Below are 22,348 nucleotides of genomic sequence, written 5' to 3' on the forward strand. Positions count from 1 at the left end.
TCTCTCGCTTGGCAAAAAGCCACAACTTAAATACTTGGCGTTCGCCAGACAAACTTTGCATAAATACTTTAACGCTTATAATTCTGGCCGGAAGTAGAAAATAAGAAGTGATAGTAAAGATTTAAAATAAAATAAACGTTAGTAAAACTTAAGATCCTTACACTTTTACCATAATCATGAAGATTCCCCTGCGTGCGTTGTTTCGCTACACTGGCTCCGCTAGTTGCAAATTGCTTTGGAGAAGGAACTTTTTCTCAGCTGAAGAGGATAAAAAAATTAATTTTGAACAAAAATGACTCAAGATAAATTATATTTCCTCGGTCACATGTGCATAGAAAGTGACAAACTACGCAGTTTATCATTTGATGATATCATCAGTGACTTTGTTCTAGCAAAGGCAAGAAATAAACATGCAAATTAACAATGCAAATTGTAACATGCCTTTGTAAATTGTGCCTTTTAAAAGAATTTTTGTTTCTTCTTACCAGAGTTTGCATTTTAAAGTTTTTTATGAATAAAACTCATTTTAAGTTATAGATTTATTATTTCGCTATCTATATACTTCTTAATTGTATTTCAGTTTAACCCTCTAGGTATCCGAAAATAATATTTGGCACTGCCATATAATATCTGGACTTAAGGGACCATATCGCAGACAGATTAGGGCCTTAGCAAGTCTAAATTCGGCCCTGATGGCTGATGGGTATATATCCGGCCCTGATGACTGATGAAACACGGCTGATGATCTAAACCAAAGGTTCTAAAAAAGACAGGAAAATTTGCAGCAGACGTTGCGAATAAATGTAACATTTTCGTTAAAGGATATTCTTGAGGGTATAAAATGATAATGTAATTATGTGATGTGATATATCGAGAATAAATGGTGTTGCGAGGAAAGAAAGAACACTACGCAGAGGAAAAATTGAACATATTTTTATTCGAAATAAGTGTTATGTTGAAAGATATAAAAGATGTGACGGATGCCAAAATTTAACATTTTAAGACTGAATTTAAACTACTGAAATAAAATAATAATTGGAAGGATATAATATGTATATCATATAAAGACCAGAAAGAAGAAATTAAAAGAAAAGAAGAAATCAAAAGAAAAAATAAAGAAGAAATTAAAAGAAAAGAAGAAATTAAAAGAAAAAAGAAAGAAGAAATTTAAAGATAAATTAATCGTTAATTTTCCTGACAATGTCAATCTTTGTAAAATTGCTATCTATCTCAAGGTAATTTCTCCATTGAAAAGGCCAATTTTGGCTGCAAATCTCAATTTTTTTTATTTAACATTTTTTAATGCCATATTCTTAGCTATCAAAGACAACTTTTCTTTTCTTGATATGTTGATTATAAGTGGAGATACACCACCAGTTTTTCTGAGAGACGACAAACTGAAAGTTACTGTCTTCCACACCGGAAGTCAAAGTTTAAAGGGCAATTTAAAGATGCAGTTTTCATCCTTTTTTTATGCTCTTTTTAAATTAAATAATTTGAAGCATTTCAATAGGTCTGGAGAATCTGGAAAAATATTTTCATTACATATTTTCTCACTTTCGTTTTGCAACGGGAAAGGTTGTGTTTATATATATATTTCATGTAAGGTTAATCTGAAAATTCGAAATGCAATTTTTGATGAATTTTTACTTTCTTATACGAAATAAAGGAAGTATAGTAATCGCAAAAAATTTCGGTTATCATATTTCAACGAAAATAGCAATTTTGATCATTCTCGAATCCATTCAGTGATGTTTTTGTGTGATATCTGTACGTACAGGTAGGAAAAAAAAAAGACTCTTTTATCCAAAACGGATTTCAAAAGGGATTTAAAGTGAATTTAGAAGAGATAGTTTTTATAACGTCTGTCTGTTTGAAACGTATATAAATATATATCTATATATATTGCCACTCTGTTACCCGGTTCGGTAAGTTCAGTTTTTTATTCTTGCATGTTAGTAAATCGTGCATTTTTTTGCTTTAAAAGTTATTGAATTATGTTGTTCTTATGTTCCGGTTAAACGTTTATGCCTAGTGTGTGCAGTAGTTGTAGATTTATCAACAATTTAAAAGTTTAAGTGCCGCTAAGCCTAACGAGGCTGCTATTTATTTACATTTGGAACTTTTTGTAGAATAGTGAATTCAGTTGATGCATCAATTCAGTGTATTTCTGTCCAGTAGGACCAAAAGTAAACTTTCAATTTTGTGGGCCGGAAATTTGGTCTTTCTGCCTGTTGGTCGAATTGGTTGTTTTATCGTGGAAACTCTAATTTTAATGGTAAAAATTGTTTTTAAAACTGTTTTTAATTGCGTTTGGTGTTTTAAGTTTTTCTGTATTTTACGAATGAAGGTGTTATGAGTTTTTATGTGTTTTTGCCTTAGTTAAAGAAAGTCATGTGGTGTCCGCATCAGATATTTTCGACGATTTTGTCCCGTTGTGTTCATATTTAGCCCGTCTTCGCTAGCATAGAACACTTGTAATTATTGCTAAAACTTATATAATCATTGTTAGTTGTTAAGCAAATCACATATTAGTTTCATATTCTTTCAAGATAAACGTGCTATATTTATGTATTTTAAACTGCAGACGATAAGTCACAAACTCACGAGTAAAGATGTAGGGTTTATATTTATTTTAACTAACATTTATTTTAAGTTTAAACTATCTTTCCTGTCAAGCCTTACTTTCCCCTGGAACTGCCAATGCCAGAGTATGTAAATTTTAGTAGAACGCGCAAGGATTCAAATTATCAGCGGAAGTATACTGAGTTAAATAGAATGAAAACGAGTTCGAGATGTGCTGTTCTTACTTCACGAGCGCGGAGGTAGTTAGCCAGAAATTGAAGAACCCCGCGTTTCGGCCTGTGTGCTTGCCTCGGAGAATTGTTAATCGTTCAACGTGATATTCAAAGTTTGCTGAATTAGCAGCGGTATTGTAAAACGCGGTGAGGTTAGTTACGTTTAGAGAGCCTCGTAGTTAGAGTCTTGTTATTATTTCTTTTCAGGTTCTTATTTTTATTTTACCGCCGGGTCGGCGTAGTTTGTGAGCGTCAAGAGCACGCAATTGTAATTTCTTAAGTTGAATAAAAAGAGACTTAAACCCTTAGCAAGACTCTGTCTAAATTCCAGTTTCAACAGTCACCTCTTGGTTGCGTGCAGGTTGGAGGCGCGCAACTCTACATTGGCGCCCGAACACTTGTCGAACTGAAATGGCCGAAAATCGGATGGAAGCCGCGGGACAACACCAAGAAATATCAAGCCAATTGGAAGGATTTGGATACCTGGTCCAGACTTTGAGAGCGTCAATCAAGCCAAACGTCAATTTCGACGGAAAAAATTCGGTGGCGATATTTCTAGAAGGCCTAGAAAATCACTTTCAGCTCTACCCTGTGACTGAAAGACAAAAATTTGCCATCGCCACATCTGCACTAAGGCCGCGCTATGGTGGAAGAATATAGGCAAATTTTTATTAGGGGAATTTGGAAGCCAGACATATACATTTGAAAATTTCAAAAAATCGTTATTAAAGGCCTTCCCCATAGTGATAGATCGAGCAAGGCTGGAAGCCGAACTATATAGTTTCTATCAACGGGATATAGAAGAGTTGACGGACTTTATTCTGCGAAAAATCAAGCTGACGGATATGCTGTATGGGAAGAAACCCGACACGGAGATTATTGAAATAATCTTACCAAGATTGTTACCTGCTGTTCAAGACTACTTCGAAATTAGAAACCCAAGCACATTGCAGGAGCTCTTCGAATTGGCGGTGAAGTTTCAAAATCGCAGAATAGCAGAAAAAGCTAGAGGGGCATCGTATTCTCAAAGTACCCGAAGGCAATCTTCAAACGAGCAAACCAGAAATGCAAACCACTCTTATGGGGGAAAGAGCTATCAAGCTAACTCATTGAACCTCGAAGGTCAAGGCCCAAAAAGGAAATCCGAAAACAAACATACGCGTACCCAGAAGGCAGAAGTTGAAAGGAAAGCTTTAAACGAGTAGAGGGGCCTGTGAAAGCGAGGGTCCAGACCCCGGAAGTTTAAAAAAAAACCCTCAAAAAGACACTTAAATGCGGTCATCGTAAAGAACTCACATCTACCAATTATACAAGTCCTGGTTGGCGATGTACCAGTAGAAGCCCTCATCGATATAGGAGCAGAAGGTAATTTTATGAGCGAAACATTCTTCAAAAAGAATTTTTATAGGTTATGTTTATTTAAAACCAAAAATACCGAAATTATAGCGGCGCAAGGAAAAACCTGTCACTGCATCGGGAAATTATCATTAAACATACAGGTAAAAGAGGAAAGCCTCAAAATATTAATTTTTGTAGTGAAGAATCTGCAAAATCCTCTTATTTTAGGTATGGAGTTTTTAAGGGCCGCGAGGGCCAAATTGAATTTTCAAGATAGTTCTGTTATGCTGGAGATGGACCAGAGGGTGGTGGAACCTGTGGAACAACCGCAAGTTGACCTTAGCCATTTGAATGACCATGAAAGTCAAGCCATCCAGCAAGTGGTGAGTAATTTTTCTAACTTGTTTTCAGAAAAGCCTGGTAGCTGTCAAATGGTTACGCATCAGATACAGTTAACTGCCGGAAAACCTTGTAGGACTAAACCATATCGTTATGATAAACAAAAAGACGTAATCATCGAAGAACATATTCAGGAAATGTTAAAGAACAAAATTATAACGCCCATAAATAGTGAGTACGCGAGTCCAGTCGTACTATGTAGGAAAAAGAACGAGTTTCCTCCTTCGGATAAAAGGGCTTGGAGGTTTGCTATCGATTACAGAAAACTAAATAGTATTACTAAATTCCCAGTTTACCCTTTGCCGGTTATAGAGGAAATTATTAGAAAGATCAAATCTACAAGATACATGACTACTTTGGACTTAACGTCTGGCTACTATCAGATAGCTATGAGACCCGAAGACATACATAAAACCGCGTTTATAACAAAATCGGGCACTTATGCATTTTTACGCATGCCCTTTGGGTTGTGTGGGGCCCCATCAACATTCCAGAGAGGTATGGACATTGTTCTAAAGCCTGTCCTAGGAAAATCGACTTTAATCTATCTAGATGATATAATTATAACGAGTAGTACGTTGGAACAACACATTAAAGATCTAGAAGAAGTTTTTAAATTATTAAAAGAGGCCGGTCTTACAATTAACGCCTCAAAATGCAAGCTCGCAACTAAAGAACATAAATATCTCGGTTATAAAATTTCGCAAAAGGGTATAGAAACGCAAGATTCAAAAATAAAAGCAATCAAGAATTTTCCACCGCCCAACACCGCCAAGAAACTTTCTTCCTTCCTTGGGTTATGTTCTTACTATCGGTCTTTCATAAAAGATTTCGCTAATATTGTTGAACCACTCTTAGTAATCAAAAGAAAGAAAAGTAAATTTACGTGGACAGCGGAAGCAAATACAGCATTTGAAAGATTAAAAGAAGCGATGCCCCTGTTTTGAATCATCAATGCCCCTGTTTTGAAATTCCCGGAGGGGGACGAAAACCTGGAAATTGCAGCAGATGCGTCGGACTATGCGGTGGGTGCGGTTCTTATGCAAAATAGCCATTCTCTGGCATTTTTTAGTAAAACGTTGAATCAAACACAAAGGAATTATACAGCTACAGAGAGAGAAACATTAGCCGTATTAATGGCTGTACACAAATTTCGAGTTTATTTCGGCAAAGCGCCAGTAACAGTCTTTTCGGATCATGCGGCTGTTGGTAGACTTTACTCGGGAAAAAACCTAACGCCCAGGTTAATAAGATGGGCTTTAAAACTCCAAGAATATAATCTAATAATAAAATATAAACCGGGTAAGGAAAACAATGTAGCTGACGCACTTTCTCGTATAAAACTGGACGATGAAGGAAATGAGCTTAAATGCGCTGTGTTGACTTCAAAAATTTTAGATTCTAGAGATACGATTATCACTGAACTGAAAGCTGATCCTGAATTTGGAAATATCTATGCATATTTGAAAGATCCCGAAAACTTTGAGCACACAGATATCGATGCGATAAGAAATAGAGCAGAAAACTATGAAATAATAGATAATTTATTATTTTATACGAAAACAACAAACGAAAATCTCGAGTACAAACCAGTCATCCCAGCCTCGCTTCGATTAAGCATTTTGAAGGAATTACACGACGCGAAAACAGCGGGTCATTTAGGGCTCAGAAAGACTTTAAAAAGGGTACGCGAGGCGGTATATTTCCGGCAATTATACAAAATAGTAACTGCGTATGTCAGGTCCTGCAATCAATGTCAGTTAATAAATGATATTAATTACAGCCCGGCCGGGTACTTAAATAGCATTCGCGCTACATTTCCGAATGAAATTTTAGGCATAGATCTTCTTGGTCCCTTCCCCCAGAGCGAGTTAAATAAAAATCGTTTTCTTTTAGTAATTGTAGATCACTTTTCAAAATGGACAGAAATTGTTCCACTTAAACGCGCGTCAGCCAAAACAGTCGCAGATGCATTCTTACACAGATACATTTTAAAATACGGTGCACCGATTAAAGTCATTAGCGATAACGGAAAACAATTCATTAGTCAAATATTTGAAAACATATGCACTGGACTTGGCATACGCCATATCAAAATGGTTCCGTATAGACCACAGGCAAACATAGCAGAAAGAGTGAATAAAAACATTGTAAAAATAATTCGCAGTTACGTTAGCACACATCACAAGCGCTGGGATGGCTACATAAATCAATTAGCTTATGCTTTATGAACGGCAAATCACGATACTACGGGAAAAACCCCAGCAGAATTATTTTTAGGCCGAAAGTTAATTACGCCTTTAGATAAATTATTCTTTGTGCAACAAAGAGAGCAAGAGTTTAAACAGAAAGATGTGCAAAAATTTATTGATCAGGTGCTTAAAAGCTCGGATACGGCAAGAAATAAGCAAAAAGTGTATTACGATAGAAAACGCCGTGAAGCAGATTTTAATTTGAATGCCCCTATGTAATTCAGGAAATCAAAGGAGTCGTATTGTACCTTAAGAACGAGAGAGGGGAAATCTGTAATGCAAGTCCCGACCAGGTGAAAAAATACTATAATCCAAATGATTTTGAAATCCTTAAAAGTTTCTTGCAGGACTCAAGCCTAAAAGATGTAGAAGGTCCAGAAATAACGACAACCGTTCCACCACCCAAGAAGCAGAGAACTGAAGAGAGACCTAGCTCTTCTACAACCCAGACGACGGTACCAAAAAGAAAAAATGAAAACTTTCAGACTCCAGCATTTAAGAAAAACAAGAATGCAAAGCCACCGCGTAAAGAAACCTTGGTAAAGAGGAAAACACCTCCTACAACGTATCGCAGTAGAAGATAGGAGCGCAAGGAGAACGCTCCCAGGGCCAGAGAGTCAGGTGCAAACAAGGCCGCCGTTCCGGAAACTGAAAAGACAGCAGGAGGAACGAAAATACTAGGAACAACAGAAGAAATTCAAGGACTCCAGACCGGAGGACGTCAAGACCAGCCGTCCAATGGAAAAACGAAAAAGACAGCAACCCGACGATTCCTACGCCAAGAGGCCAGCATGCAGAAAACGCAAAAGAAAAACTAATGTGGACGACACTCGGAGGTCAGTAAGGAGAAGATTGACGTCCATGAAACCTATAACGTGGGAACAGTTTTGCCAGAAAAGAATGACGGAGTTTCAATCATCGAAAACTCAAAGATAAGTTAAAATATTCTATAAATTTTTTTTTCTTTTGTTCCGAAATGTTATGCGTAAGTACGAAGTTCTATGTTTTGACGAAAGTCAATATGTCTCGGTTGAGACTTAGTTTTGGTTACTTTATTTAGCTAAGGCAAAAGTATTATTTTCTTTAAGTACAAATCTAAGAACAAGCATTTTCTGTTGGTCCAAAGACTGATTCTGTTATGTTAAAGCCAAAATTTGGCCGAAGATAAAAATAACTTCGTATTCTTGTATTAATAAGAATTTTAGTTTCAGTGCCGCCAGCTTGGCGAAGAATGAGTAAAGTAAAAATTTATTTTCTCTTATTCATTTTATGGTAAATTGTAAAAATCATATGTATTAAAATTTTGTAAATATACGTAAATACTTGAAAGTTATGTAAAAGTAGAATTTAGTCTAGAAGCATAAAATTTTAGATGCTAAAAGTAAATGCTTAAAAGCAATGAATTCGAATTTAAGTATTAAACTGTAGATAAAATCATGCTTTAGAGCGAAAGCCTGCATGTCTAAAGATGAATGAGGGGGAAGTTAGAATGAATGTGTTTTGTAGGGTTCTCCACCTACACTTGAATTTTTAAGAATGTTAAAGTAGCTCATCGAGTTGTAGAATGTCGAGTAAGGTGTGTCTATTTGGTCGTTGAATTCTAACAAATCATGATGGTTAGGGGAAGTGTTGTAAGACTAAAACACGAATATTCCCGTTTGACACCACACATGGTGGAGAGCCAGGGTAAAGTTAAATTAATGTTTGAATAATTGAATGAATGTGAAGTAAGCAGTAACTAAGGAAAAAGAATCGCTTAAAAACAAAAATTTATTCAGTGTCAAGAAAGTGTAAATTATAATGTATTTAGAATGATACTGATACTTATTCCTTCCAGATGCTGGAAGGAAAAGAACAAGATTGATTGCTGAAGTTCAGGAAAAGTTGCTGTAAGAAGAGAGATTTATATAAGTATCGACAGAAATTTAGTATACTTTTGTTACATAAGATTTTTTTTTTTTAAACGAGGCTCTTAAGAGTTAGTTCAGAATTCTAGAAACTTTACAACAGGTCGTTTGTAGGACCTGCTTCCAAGTTTTCCAAATTCTGGCAGCGGCAAATGTAGGGTTTATATTTATTTTAACTAACATTTATTTTAAGTTTAAACTATCTTTCCTGTCAAGCCTTACTTTCCCTTGGAACTGCCAATGCCAGAGTATGTAAATTTTAGTAGAACGCGCAAGGATTCAAATTATCAGCGGAAGTATTCTGAGTTAAATAGAATGGAAACGAGTTCGAGATGTGCTGTTCTTACTTCACGAGCGCGGAGGTAGTTAGCCAGAAATTGAAGAATCCCGCGTTTCGGCCTGTGTGCTTGCCTCGGAGAATTGTTAATCGTTCAACGTGATATTCAAAGTTTGCTGAATTAGCAGGGGTATTGTAAAACGCGATGAGGTTAGTTACGTTTAGAGAGCCTCATAGTTAGAGTCTTGTTATTATTTTTTTTCAGGTTCTTATTTTTATTTTACCGCCGGGTCGGCGTAGTTTGTGAGCGTCAAGAGCACGCAATTGTAATTTCTTAAGTTGAATAAAAAGAGACTTAAACCCTTAGCAAGACTCTGTCTAAATTCCAGTTTCAACAGTCACCTCTTGGTTGCGTGCAGGTTGGAGGCGCGCAACTCTACAAAGAAAAAAATTAACTCTGGTTTATCGAAATGGCAACAGAAGATATCCTATCGGAGAGAGAACTTTGTAAACAATTAATGCTTTTGCGTTTGAAAACATTTTAGATAAAGGAATCAATACCATGTAAAGAGTCAAAGTAAGACATTACTTTTCTTTTTCTAAATTGTTCTGTTATTTACATGAAGCAATAAAATTAAACATTTAATATGAAAGAAAAAAATTTAATTGATGGCGGAAAAATGTCTTTTCCAATTCTAATATAACAAAAGAATTTTTTATTATATTAAAGGTCATTTTGCATCTGCTAATTTTAAAGTGGTCAATATAAAATAATATACAGCGGCTTAAATTTGTTTTCGGATATTTGTATTTTTGAAATTTGTTTGCATAGTTTTTGTACTAAATATTGAAAGACAGAATTAATTTTTCACTATTTTAAACCTTGATTGTTGTAAAATAAATGTCATCAAAATATTCCTTGTTAATAAAATAATTTGTTCAAAAACTGTTAACCCGTACCTCACATAATAATTCGGAAAGTCCTAATTTTTGTTGAAATGTTTTGTTATACAATGTTTCTTGTTGTAATTTTTTGTTTTAAATGAAAATACATCATAAGAATTATTTTCTGCATCTGGAAATTTTTACTTGTTTAGCAAAATATATTAAAAGTTCCATGACTGAAGTAAACATGGCAAGACGCTACAAATTTAAGAACAATTCTGTTATAAATTTAATAATTTATCTTTTTAAAGACGTTAACTGTATTTAAGATATCCCAGAACTGTTTGATGTAAGGTGTTTAACTATCTTTTATATAATAAACCAATGGAAATTGCGTGGAACGTTTGAAAACGCCACTAAAGTGCAGAATCGCCCACATACAGTGTCTCACAAAAGTGATGGGACACTTCTGCTTTACGAAAGGAAACTGTAGTAAAATAAATTAAAAAAATATGTAAAAAGTTTTTGTGGGTGTGCTTCATACTTAAATTTAGTAACAATTATTATATAACATACATTTTCTTAAAATATTAAAATATTAATTTAATAAAATTACAGTTGTTTAGAACGGAGCAAAAAATGGCTCACATAAGTGATGGGACACTTACTTTTCCATCAAATATTTATCCAAAAATTTTACTTTCTAAAAGGTTTTAATATTTTGTTGGATTTCCTTTTACTTTTAAAACATGATTTAATCTTCTTGAGATGGATTCGACTAATTTTTTTGTGATTTCTGGAGTGATTTTACCCCATTCTTCTTGAAGCACTGATTTTAATTGTTGTTTTGAAGAAATGGTGTGCTTGCGAATTCTTGATTCCAATGATTGCCAAATATTCTGTATGGGATAAGTCTGGAGATTGTGGTGGTGCTTTTATTATTTCAGGACAGTTATACAGCAGCCAGAGTCTAACGTTCAAAGCAGTGTGCTTGGAGTCATTGTCCTGGTATAATTTAAAATCGTTATGAAGGGTCAATTTTCGTGCTGAAGATTTCAAATTTTGATTTAAAATGTCAATATACTTGTACTGATCCATTATACTGTCAATAAAAACAAGATTACCAACTCCAGCGGACGACATACACTCCCATACCGTAACTCCTCCTCCACCATGTTTTACTGTTGGCATCAAGTTCTGTTTGCGAAATTCTTTCCTGGGTTTTCTCTACACCAAGATTCTACCGTCAGAACCAAATATATTAAATTTACTCTCATCAGCAAATATAACTTCATTCCAGTAATCAGAGTTCTTATTTATATTGGATTTTGCGAAAGCCAGTCTGAGTTTTCTATTCTTTTCACTTACGAAGAATTTTTTCCCGGCTGCTCAACCGTGATATCCAGTAGATCGAATTACTCTTCTAATAGTCTCAGGATTAACAATTATTCCATATAATGCTTGTAAATCAGCAGCAACTTTAGGAGCACTCATTCTTCGATTTTTTTAAATATTTTGAACAATAATTCGCTTTATTCCATTGGATAGCTTTGATGGTCGGCCAGGTCTTCTTTTATCCTGAATCATATGATTCTTTTTATATTGTTTAATGAATTTGAAAACTGTTGAATGACTCACGTTAACTGTTTCAGCAGTTTCTCTAATAGAGTTTTCACGTTCAATATGCAAATTAATAACTAATTTTCGAATTTCAGGCAAATTTTTTTTCGTTTAGCATTCATGGCTGCACAGAGCTAAAAAACACAAAAATTCCAAAACAAACTGGAGAGAAAGACGCCAGACGATCTTATAAATTATTACTAATTGCTTTTGAGTAAAAATAAAAATCCAAAAAATATTTTTATTGTAGTATGTAGCAGTATCTAATGGTGTCTCATCACTTATGTGAGCCATTTTTTGCTCCGTTCTAAACAATTGTATTTTTATTAAATTATTATTTTAATATTTTGAGAAAATGTATGTTATGTAATAATTGTTACTAAATTTAAGTATGAAACACACCCACAAAAACGTTTTACATGTTTTTTTAATTTATTTCATTACAATTTCCTTTTGTAAAGCACAAGTGTCCCATCACTTTTGTGAGACATTGTATTTGTTTGGCGCATTTTACAAGAGTAAAAAGAATTGGATTTTTGTCAATTTTCTTTTACTTTTACTTTCTACTTTTTAAGTGAAAATAAGTCGATGTGTCCAGGGATTAAATCAAGGGAGTGCGCAATGCCATTTTTGTGCAATTCTGGGATGTTTTTTTAAATGAAAATAGGTCGATGTGTCTATGGATGAGTATGTGCAATTCTTAAAAACGCGCCAAGCAGTAGATGATTTTGCACTTTCCCCGAAAACGCTTTGGAGTCTGGAACACATTCCCAGTTAACACCAATGAACCGCAGATTTAAAAAATCAAATAACACTCACAAATTGGCACTGAAAAAGTTTAGCATATTTAGAAGAACGATTGCAGTAAAAGTTAACCCTGAAGCTTCTGCCCTTTAGGGCACATGGATATAATGGGAGGAGGAAGAAAGCAAGAAGGGAATTCTAAAGGGGGCGTCGGCGCACAAGCGGCCGAGCGGTAAAGTCTTTGAACACTCTTAAGTTTGAAAATCGCAATAACAACCTTGTATTTAGCGTACATGTGTTAAAACACTCAATCGATTTTTGAGGGCAGCTAAATCGATTGAGTGTTTTAATATATGTACGCAATAACAACCTTGTATTTATACAAGGTTGTTATTGCGATTTTGATTGTCACATTGGCGTGTTTCTCTTCTATTCTACTGTTAAGTTTGGTCCAAGGTTCGAATTCCACGAACAAGTTTGGTTGCATGGATGGTTTTTTTTTTTTTTTTTTTTTTTTTTTTGGTTTTCCCCATGTGTAACGTGTTAATACGAGCCAGTTTCCTTAGAAAGTCCTCCACAAATGCATCTCTCCGTTCTGTGTCGTGCTTTAGGACGGAACACGTTAATAATAATAATAACTGGACTTCAAATAAGATGAGTTCGGGTTTTACACTAATTTTATTATTAAATTATTTTCATTTATGAATTTATTTATACTTAAAACCTTTTTATATTAATACTTGATTATGGCTTGTTTGTATAAGATATAAAAATATATAAATCACAATTCTAGTCTTAAACCGCCCAGACGGGAAAGTGGGTAGTGAGTCTGATTGCCGTACCGAAGGTTCGAATACCGGACAAGGCACGGATGTAAATTATCTGTCCCTTCACAGGAGGTAACGGTGGCTCACATGTTAGGTGTCTCTGTAATAAAGTGACCACCGCTTTTGGCCTTAGTAGTGGCTAACGCCTATAAAGGCTAGTGCCTCCCATTGGAAATAAAAATAAATAGTAATTATTCTAACTTTAATTTGAAACTTCCCTTAATTGTCTTTTTATATTTGATTATTTCCACCTTTCTCTCCTAAAAATAGTGCTTGCTTACAATAAATCTCTCATAACCTGTGTCGTCTCGAAATTGATCCATATTATATGAGTTTTGCATAACGCTAATGACGCACATACTTACATCTGGATCAAAACTTAAATTTACCAATAGGGTTAGAGGTAAACTAAAACTAAATCATTCTGAACCAAGTTTTCATCTTAAACACTTCTTATTGTTCTCTGTTTCTGTGTCTAGCTAGCTTGCTGTCACTGCTTTCCTTACTACAACATTTAAAAAAAGTAAAATTGATTCAAGTATGAACGCGCTTACGCCAGTTTATCAATAATACATCGGAAATGTTCATTTACAATAAAGCCATTGTTTTGCCAAGAAATAAATGTGTTAAATCGACCATGAATTCAACTACTTTTTTATGCCTCTATATGTATTCAACATCCAAATTATTTCATTCGTTTTCTATTGTCATTAGATTATTATGAAGCAGGAGACAAGAAAACTGTGCAATGCCGTCGCCGGGACTCGAACCTGGATCTCTCAAATACGCGCCGAGTGTACTACCGTTACACCGCGGAAGCATGCAGAAAAGAGGAAGAAAATACCTTATATACTCCCCTTTTTAACAGCGACTAGGAAAAAGGGGATCCAATCTCCAAATTCTGGTGCTGAAGGATCATCATCCACTATCTTTTAGTTCGGGCGCCACTGTAGTAGGGTCATTATGTTATTATGATAGAGGAGACGAGAAAATTGTGCAATTTCTTCGCGGGGAGTCGAACCTGGCCCTCTCGAATACGCGCCGAGTGTGTTACCGTTACACCACGAAGGCATGCAGGAAAGAGGGAGAAAATACCATATAGTTTCATTTGTAATGCTTTCAAGTAATGGTATTATGAATTTCTTTTCCATTTAATGGCTCGTCCGCAAATTACTCCTGCGTTAAAAACATATTCTGTTAGCGCCAAATGATTGAAATATTTTCTGTTCCTTACACAGAGTTCTGAAAATTTGGGTGATTTGGCTTTTGGGTGTTTGGTGATAAAGCAGTAATAGTGAGCAGTTTCGAGAAAAACAGGATATCTAATGCTTTTCATGGTTCTGAAGATCATTACACATGAGAAGACAGACTGACCGGCAACGAAAACGATGGCTACGACTTCCAAGCTGTAGCAGACGACGCAAACAGCAGTTAAATGATTTCAGGCTTGGGCAATAGAAGTTGGCAATAAAAGCTGGCGAGATTCAATATACAGTGGAACCTCGAGATACGAGAACCTCTATCAACGAGAAATTCGAGATACGAGGAAAGTATGAGAGAAAAATTCGTCTCTAAATACGAGCATTGACTCGAGTAACGAGCAAGGAGCCAGGCTATTGGTATGAGTGGCGCCATTTCCCGATCCGGCTCGACTTGAGGAATCCCCTCGTCAGATCACTCAGTGTTCTTTGATCTTCGTGTTTGTGCTCTTGTGAGTTAACTGTTTCTTACATTTAAGGTGAAAATAATTATTTTACGATGCCTCCCAAGAAGATTTTTACCTCAAATAGTGCTGCAAAGGAAGAGAAGGCAGCAATGGCCATTGAAATTTAGAAAGAAATAATAGATAAACATAAGTATGGTGTAAGAGTGACAGAATTGGCGAAGATTTACGGCTGTGCGACATCGACGATCTGCACTATTCTGAAGAAGAAGGAAGAAATAAGAAACTTGATGTCGCCAAAGGAGTTACCGTTGCTGCCAAGCGCCGCCTAAAACTCTTAGAAGATGCTGCGAAGCTGTTGTTGGTGTAGATTAATGAGAAGCATTTAAAAGGCGATTCGGTGTCGGAAGCTATGATAACGGTAAACTAGGGTTATATTATTTACCAGTGCTACTTATGGAAAAATGGATTTTTATGTTGATATTTTTGGAGGTACGCAACGGATTAACTGGATTTCCATTATTTTCAGCGGGGAAGCTAGTTTCAATGCTGGAACGAATTGAACTCGTATCTCGAGGTTCCACTGTATAAAGAAGTAGAGATGAAGATATCTTCGTAGATATTGTAATATTAATATTAGAATGTATTCTTAATGGAATGCAAGTTTCCTTTAAATAAATAATACTGCAATAACTACCGGTGGTTCATCCACGAATATTTTTCATTTGTTACATTATTATTATTGTATCTTCGTCATTCGAAATTAAATTATTCGCAAAGTTTTCTGCTCTTGATTTCCGTACAATGAAATTCGAAAAAAGAAGGGGGTGAGGAACTTGTGACTAAATGCGGTTTTTCTTCATCAAATAAAAGATATCTGATTGGTAAAAGTTGCAAAACTGATTAATAAATGAAAAAAATCTTAGTAAAGCATGTACATTCACATTTATTACTCACAGATTTTTACACGTGGTTGTCTTATTAAATTCATTACAAAATATTTTAGCTAAAGTTTAAATAAATTCACAGTCCACATTCATTCTAGAAGCCAGCTGGAATTCCTAGAAGTCAGTTGGAGTTTTTAACACATCTTGGCTACATTTACGGTTTGTGTTAAATCAGCAGACTTGGCTTCTAATTCTCCCAAAATCCTTCTTTTTGCTTCAGTTACCATTCTCCTGGCGGCAACATCACGTTTGGGTAAGCAATGAAATTTGACGTTTTCTTGTTTTGTTTGCTGTGGTGATGCCTGATTATCACACATTGGGACGGGTTTCACAGAGAAGCACAGCTCCTCGCCCTTGGCCAAGACTAAGTTTCGTCTCATTCTAGGAGCTAATGGAATAAAACCATATTGTAAGATTTTATTTAAATAGCATTTGTTCTTCAAAATAATAAATACACACTTTAAGTCTAATGTAAAGAGAAATTATTTATAAGAGTCTTCTGTACTAATACTATACAACATGATGCTTTTTATCGGATTGCAAAATTCTGCTTTCATTTCTGAAATAATTCAGTTCAGTAATTTGTTAATTAGAAAATTCGTTTTAGAACGTTGAATGTTGCTTGATTGCGACACGTTGTCATTCCATTCAAATTGTTATAAAACATTTTTTGCAGATTTATTTCTGAAAATTTTAAGCTATAGAAAGAAATAAAATGGGAAAAGGGTATTCTTGGAACATCAATCATTAAATGATTCTGCTTGAAGCCAATGGAGGAATAATCTCCCACTATTTCAGTTTGTTTTCATAAAAGAATAAATATGGGAATTTTCCCTAATATGATTGCTGGAACATCTTATTAGTCCAAAGGGGCTTTGTCCCTGAGGGACTATTGTTTTCGTTTTACGATTTTCCGTTGAGTCACTCTGAATATCAGTTTCACTTTTCAAACTGTTGCCACCCAATATTATCACCCTGTATTGTATTTGAAGAAAATAATCAAGAAGAATCTGCATAAATGTATGTATGTTTCTCGCATTGTGATAAAACAACAGTACATAGAGCCATCCAATTTTGAATGACGTAATCCTCCTACGAATATGGGCATCTGGAAGCCCAAATTTGGAATTTGCTTTATTATCAATTTTCTATTTTGTAAAACTTTAATGAATTTTTGATTAATGAACTTAAGGATTTCAAAGCGAGCAATGGCAACGTTGCATAGAAAAAACATTTTTATCTCCAGCGCGTGAGACTGTGTATGGGAAATTCTAAAGATATGCTCAATTTAACATTAGTTTGCGATATTGCTCTTGAACTGAATTTTACGGTTTAAGTGCGAACAGCATGATATTCAATAAATAAAGGTAACGCACAAAATGTTAAAAAAACGCCCATTTGGACGTAATTTAAAATCTGAAACCCTTCATATTTTCTTTTTGGATTTAATTTCTACTTACTGTAATTTTGCATAAATCATTTAATCACAATAGCCATTCTAAATTTCTTAAAGTTGTTATCACGGGAACGATTTCAATAATTAGTAAATAAAATACGTGATGGATATCAGAGCCGTAACCATACCATTTGATATGCAAGTTTTTCATGAAACACCTCAGCTCACATATGCGGAAATACGTGTGCCAAATGTCCACACCGACAAATGCCACGCGATAATCCTGCCATATTCTATTTGGCAATTTTTTCTACATTAATCAAATTAGGAGAGCTTTAACCTCTTCCACTTTAGATAGTATACTAGATAGGTATATATCATTGGTATTCTCAATCGAAACTCGAAAATCTTATACTGGCCTAGTGTTTCCACTTAATAGGCATACAGTAGTGAATCATATGGTTGCATGAAGACTAAACCTGGATGCCTCGACACCATACAGAAAAGGTAAAAGGATAAATATGATCTTTGATATTGTCCGCAGATCTTCCAGTAAATCCTTGATGGCCATAAGCGAGAAAAATCATGTGGAATTAAAACAAGAGATCCTGGTAAACGTTCATTAGCCTTGAATAAGATGTTTCACCATCAACTGTGAAGTAAAAAAAGTGTATGTGTTTTTTTCCTAAAGCTATGGAATGGCCGTTTTATTATACTTTATCACGTCTGAGTACTAAAGTATTTAATCTATTGCAATAATTTATAAAAAATTCTGTATATGTTTGTTTCTGCAGTTGAACAGAAACTGTTTCATTAACATGTTGAACTAATTCTTAAACTGTTTATAAATATGTTGAATTGATTCACGAAACTGATTCATAAGTAAAAGTCTGTTAAATGGAAATATTAAATTTAAAATTATGTTATAGGAACCTTTACAGTTAAGTCAACAACTAGAAAGAAATAGGCTAAGTTTTGGGCAGACTCAAAATTTTTCATTTTCTTAAAAATGTTCATTTTATTATAAAATTTTTTTAATGACGCACAAGAAATTATATTAAAGGAATTTTTTTAAAAAATTTTCTAAACCGTTAGTTTTTATTTTCCATTTTATAAGCATGTACTTAAATTAAATAAATTTTTAAAAGTAATATGTAATTAATTTTATATATAGCAGTTGCTCAATACAATATTATTAAAAAAGTGATATGAATTTAATTCAAATTCAGATATTTTTAATCTGATTAATCGTGCTTTTTTATGTGTTTATTTTTTATTTTAGTAACGTCTAAAGTTTTAATATTTTTGCAAAAACCTTTTAATTCATGAATCCAAAATATCATATTCGACATACCGCATTAGGTCGAACACATAATATTTCATTAATTGCCTACTGATTTCGAAAATTGCGAAAGAGCGACGTAAAATATAAAATTGAAAAAGCTACATTTAAAGCTTATAATTAACAGCTCGTTTTTACTATGCAATTAGATTACGCTTTAGAAATATTTTTTAAGAGGAACTTTTACAGAGGAACTTTTAGAAGAGCATTTCTAACATGCGCTCTGATTTTACAGTACATCATATGAAATTTTCAACTTAACTTTATCATTTTGTAGAGTCAGTAGGTATTTTTGAAGCAAGAGTACATGAAAAATTGAGCAATGCCCTCGCCGGGACTTGAACCTCGGACCTCTCAAATACGCGCCGAGTGCGCCACGAAGGGCATGCTAAGAAGGCGTGAGAAATACCGTATATACTCCTTCTTTTAGAGGGCAACGGGCTTAGGTGATCCAATGGATAAATCCTGGTAGAGAAAATCATCATTCATCACCTTTTAGTTTGGGCGCCACTGTAAAAACATTAGTTAGTTAAGAATGTAGAAACATTAGTTTGGGCGCCACTGTAGAAACATTTTGATGCAGGAGATGTGAAAAATGAGCAATGCTCTCGCCGGGATTCGAACCTCAGACCTCTCGAATACGCGCCAAGTGTGCTGACCATTACACCACGAAGGCATGGTAAGCAGGCGGGAGAAATACCTTATAATTTAATAAACATTAGTTTTGTCGTGAATTTTTGAAATCGATTTTCTGAGAATTTTAATAAAACCTGAGATGTCTGCCTGCTTAAGTAAAACTCCTTAAGTAAAAGGGCACAAGTGCTTTGACACACAAATTAAAACGCAATGCATTTTTGAATATTGTAATAGTAGCATGTATAGAAGCATTCTATATATTATTTTATGAATAGAGTACCTTAGTCATATCTTATTGTTATTATGAATACAGAATACTTTCGCAAACTCATCTGATGTTGATGGCAGCTATAAATTAGAAGAAAACTCTGCGCAAGATTAAAAACTATAAATTTGTTACATATATAATAAACAGAAGCATTCATGTTATAGTTAATGAACTTACAGTACTGTTTCTCCCTGGTGCGGTGTAGAATTTCATCCTGATCACATATAACTGGATGTTCTGGTGTCCTGTCTGCATCACTGTCAACAATGGCAGATTTGACGAAATCATCACTGTTAGAATATAAACATCCATCGACTCCTACGAATTCTCGAAGAACGTCACCATCGAATTCACTGCACAACCCGGACAGTTCGCCCTTGTATCTTGGATGAATCTAAACAACAAGAGTTATTGATTTGTGGGGATTCATTTTATTTATTTAGCAGTTAATTTTATTTTTGAAGCAACTTTTCCTATCACTCTCATTTTTGAACCCACGCTTTCTATCCAAAATGCTAATAATAAGTTAGTGCGTATGTATTCAAATGAGATAGAAAGAAGTTAGTATTTAAGGAAAAGTTTTGAAGGTAGTTCTGGAGCGTGTTCTGCCTGCCTGAGGGCCACGTTGCTATCTTTGATTTACTAGCGTTTGGATTTCTGTGGCAGAGCGCTTTTAGCCATTAAGCTTGTTTACGCCGGCTTTTACGAGTCAGAGCCTTCCTGCTTGTTAAGTAATCTGTGAAAGGCCGTTAGGTTAATTTAATTCTATTCTATTTGAAGTTACTTGTTACCTTTTGAGTTAAGCCAGACGTGCTGGCTTTTGTAAGCCCGAGTCGGTACCATTTGTGAAAGATATTGAGTTAATAAAGGGTTCTTTACAACCTTCTCTCGGCTAGAGGATAATTCCTAAACAGTCTGCTAGCATCTCGTTAGTTTATATTTGCTAAGAATACGAGCCGCTATAACTTTTATTAATATATATAATTCTGTTATGAGAGTAAGGGCCGTCACCTTCCATTATATTTTACTGAATGCATAATATAGGATTGTTCGTAAATCCACGAAATATTTAAAAATTGCCCGACGTATAAATTGCGCAACCGATACCAAACTTTATTACGTTAAATAAGAAGTAATCTCTCTCTCTCTTTTTTTAACATAATTCACTTCATGGAAAAAGACTTGTAACGTGCCTAATTGATATTATATACTACAACTGAGTTTGAAGGACTGATTTTTAGTGGCATCGTCTCACTTTTCATCGCGATAACACTGTCGTCAGATGATGCCAACAAAGGTGAAGGCAAAATTTTGACTGAGTATGTAGTTTATTTGCTATAAATTTTTAAAATATTTCATGAAATCATTATTAACCTTATAATACATCTTTTTCAGTTAACTTAAATGTGTTATAATCACGTACCTTACAAAGATTACAAATTACATAAAGTGAACTCCTAATTTACCTCTACAGTACCAGGAACGATACCCACAGTTCACTCAAAATCATAATTATCAGAGGTTAGGTAAAAAATACAAGAAAAAGGAAAACATAATTAAGATTAAAATAATATTAATAATTTACCTGTACTTTAGAGCAGTTTAATCTGGATAATATTCTCATTTGGTTATGTAAGTGAAATCAGTATTCAAAACCAAAGGAACAAACTGTTCATACTAAATTCTGCATCACGTTATTATTAATAATTTCATAGTAATTCATAAAAATTTCATAGTAATAATACGTAACAACAATTCATAATAACTTTTGCCTAGTAACTGATAACAGAAATTCGCAGCTATCCATAATAATATCCATAGCAATTTTATAATAATTCATTATTTTTATTTCATAGCAATTTTTCCATTCATTCTGCAATAAATAAGTTTAATGTTTTTTAAGATAGAGCCAGGGTATTTTGCCCCTTGTTAATCGAAAACTGATTGTATTTTATGGATTGATTGGACATAAAACTCTTATTTCCTTAATGAACCCAGTAGGCATGATTGGCAATCTTTCAATTTCAATTGCCAATCATGATTACGAGGCAATGCATATCATTGAATATTATGATGGTTTAAATTAATTTTTACATGTTATGTTATAGAATAAATCATTTGATTTATCTTCGGTTATTGTATTTAGAGGTTTATGAAGTACCTTTAACTTCAGATTCTTTCCGTCATAGGTGACTCTGACACCTGCCACATGGGCATGCACTTCAAGAACTACATTTCCATCAACAAGTGGATAGACGAAGGCATGAATCTGTTCTTCCCAGTTCAGTACTTTAGATTTCAACAAGCGAATAGGCACATTTACTTCGTTGTGCTTGAGGTTGTATACGTGCCTTGAAGGAGGAATGAGGACAATTACATCCGCTCCTATAAACAGTTGGATTTCCTGGAAAAAAGTATTTAAATTACTTATTTGCATGGCAATATCACTAATTACTTAATGGTAATTGTTTTTTTTTCTTGACTTACTGCGCTATATTTCGTTCACTTAGAATTTCATTAGAAACATAACCTTGACATTGATAATACATATTATTAAGATCAATGTTTTTGCTTATGTAGTATTACGTAGTAAGTTAGATAAGAGTCTATAACATATTTCAAGTTTTCAAGTTCCATTACTATGCAATTAGATCCCCATTCAGTTCAAGTTTTCAAGTTCCATTACTATGCAATTAGATCCCCATTCATTACTATGCAATTAGACAACCAATGGCAAATTGGACAGGCAAGCTGCCAATTCTGAAAGCTATTCCCATTTCATTCAATAAAACGTTTTTAATTCATCTTTAAATTATGGTAGCACATTACGTACAATACACCATTCCTTTGTTTAACGGAAAACTTCTAATCGAACGAGAGATACCCGCTAAGATGAGGTATGTCTAAGAGCGGGCATCGTTGAGTTCTGAGTCAGGTCGAACTAGCTGTGTTCAACAATCTTGTTACTCCGTTGATTTAGATTCATGATTTTGTAAAAAAAGAGAAGGAAAATGGCAAAAGGAAATCAAAACTCTTCTCTTTTCTAAAT

The 22,348-nt window shown here is 34.4% G+C and overlaps 1 protein-coding gene across 1 annotated transcript in view; it reads right to left on the reverse strand.

Annotated features, from left to right (window-relative positions):
- Positions 1-15,636: 15,636 nt before the first annotated feature.
- The window catches only part of LOC118205412 (vitellogenin-like), an 83,934-nt gene continuing 77,222 nt past the window's right edge, over positions 15,637-22,348 (reverse strand). Inside the window, exons 26-28 of the mRNA XM_085825955.1 lie at positions 21,461-21,703; positions 19,477-19,693; positions 15,637-16,045 (exon numbers count right to left, since the gene is read on the reverse strand). Coding sequence (XP_085682081.1) covers positions 15,792-16,045; positions 19,477-19,693; positions 21,461-21,703 — 714 coding nt within the window. The 3' untranslated portion in view covers positions 15,637-15,791. The remainder of the gene's footprint in view (positions 16,046-19,476; positions 19,694-21,460; positions 21,704-22,348) is intronic.

This window comes from Stegodyphus dumicola, chromosome 10, assembly GCF_044657685.1.
Source record: "Stegodyphus dumicola isolate Sdum_Otavi_A_Nest chromosome 10, ASM4465768v1".
NCBI lineage: Eukaryota > Metazoa > Arthropoda > Arachnida > Araneae > Eresidae > Stegodyphus > Stegodyphus dumicola.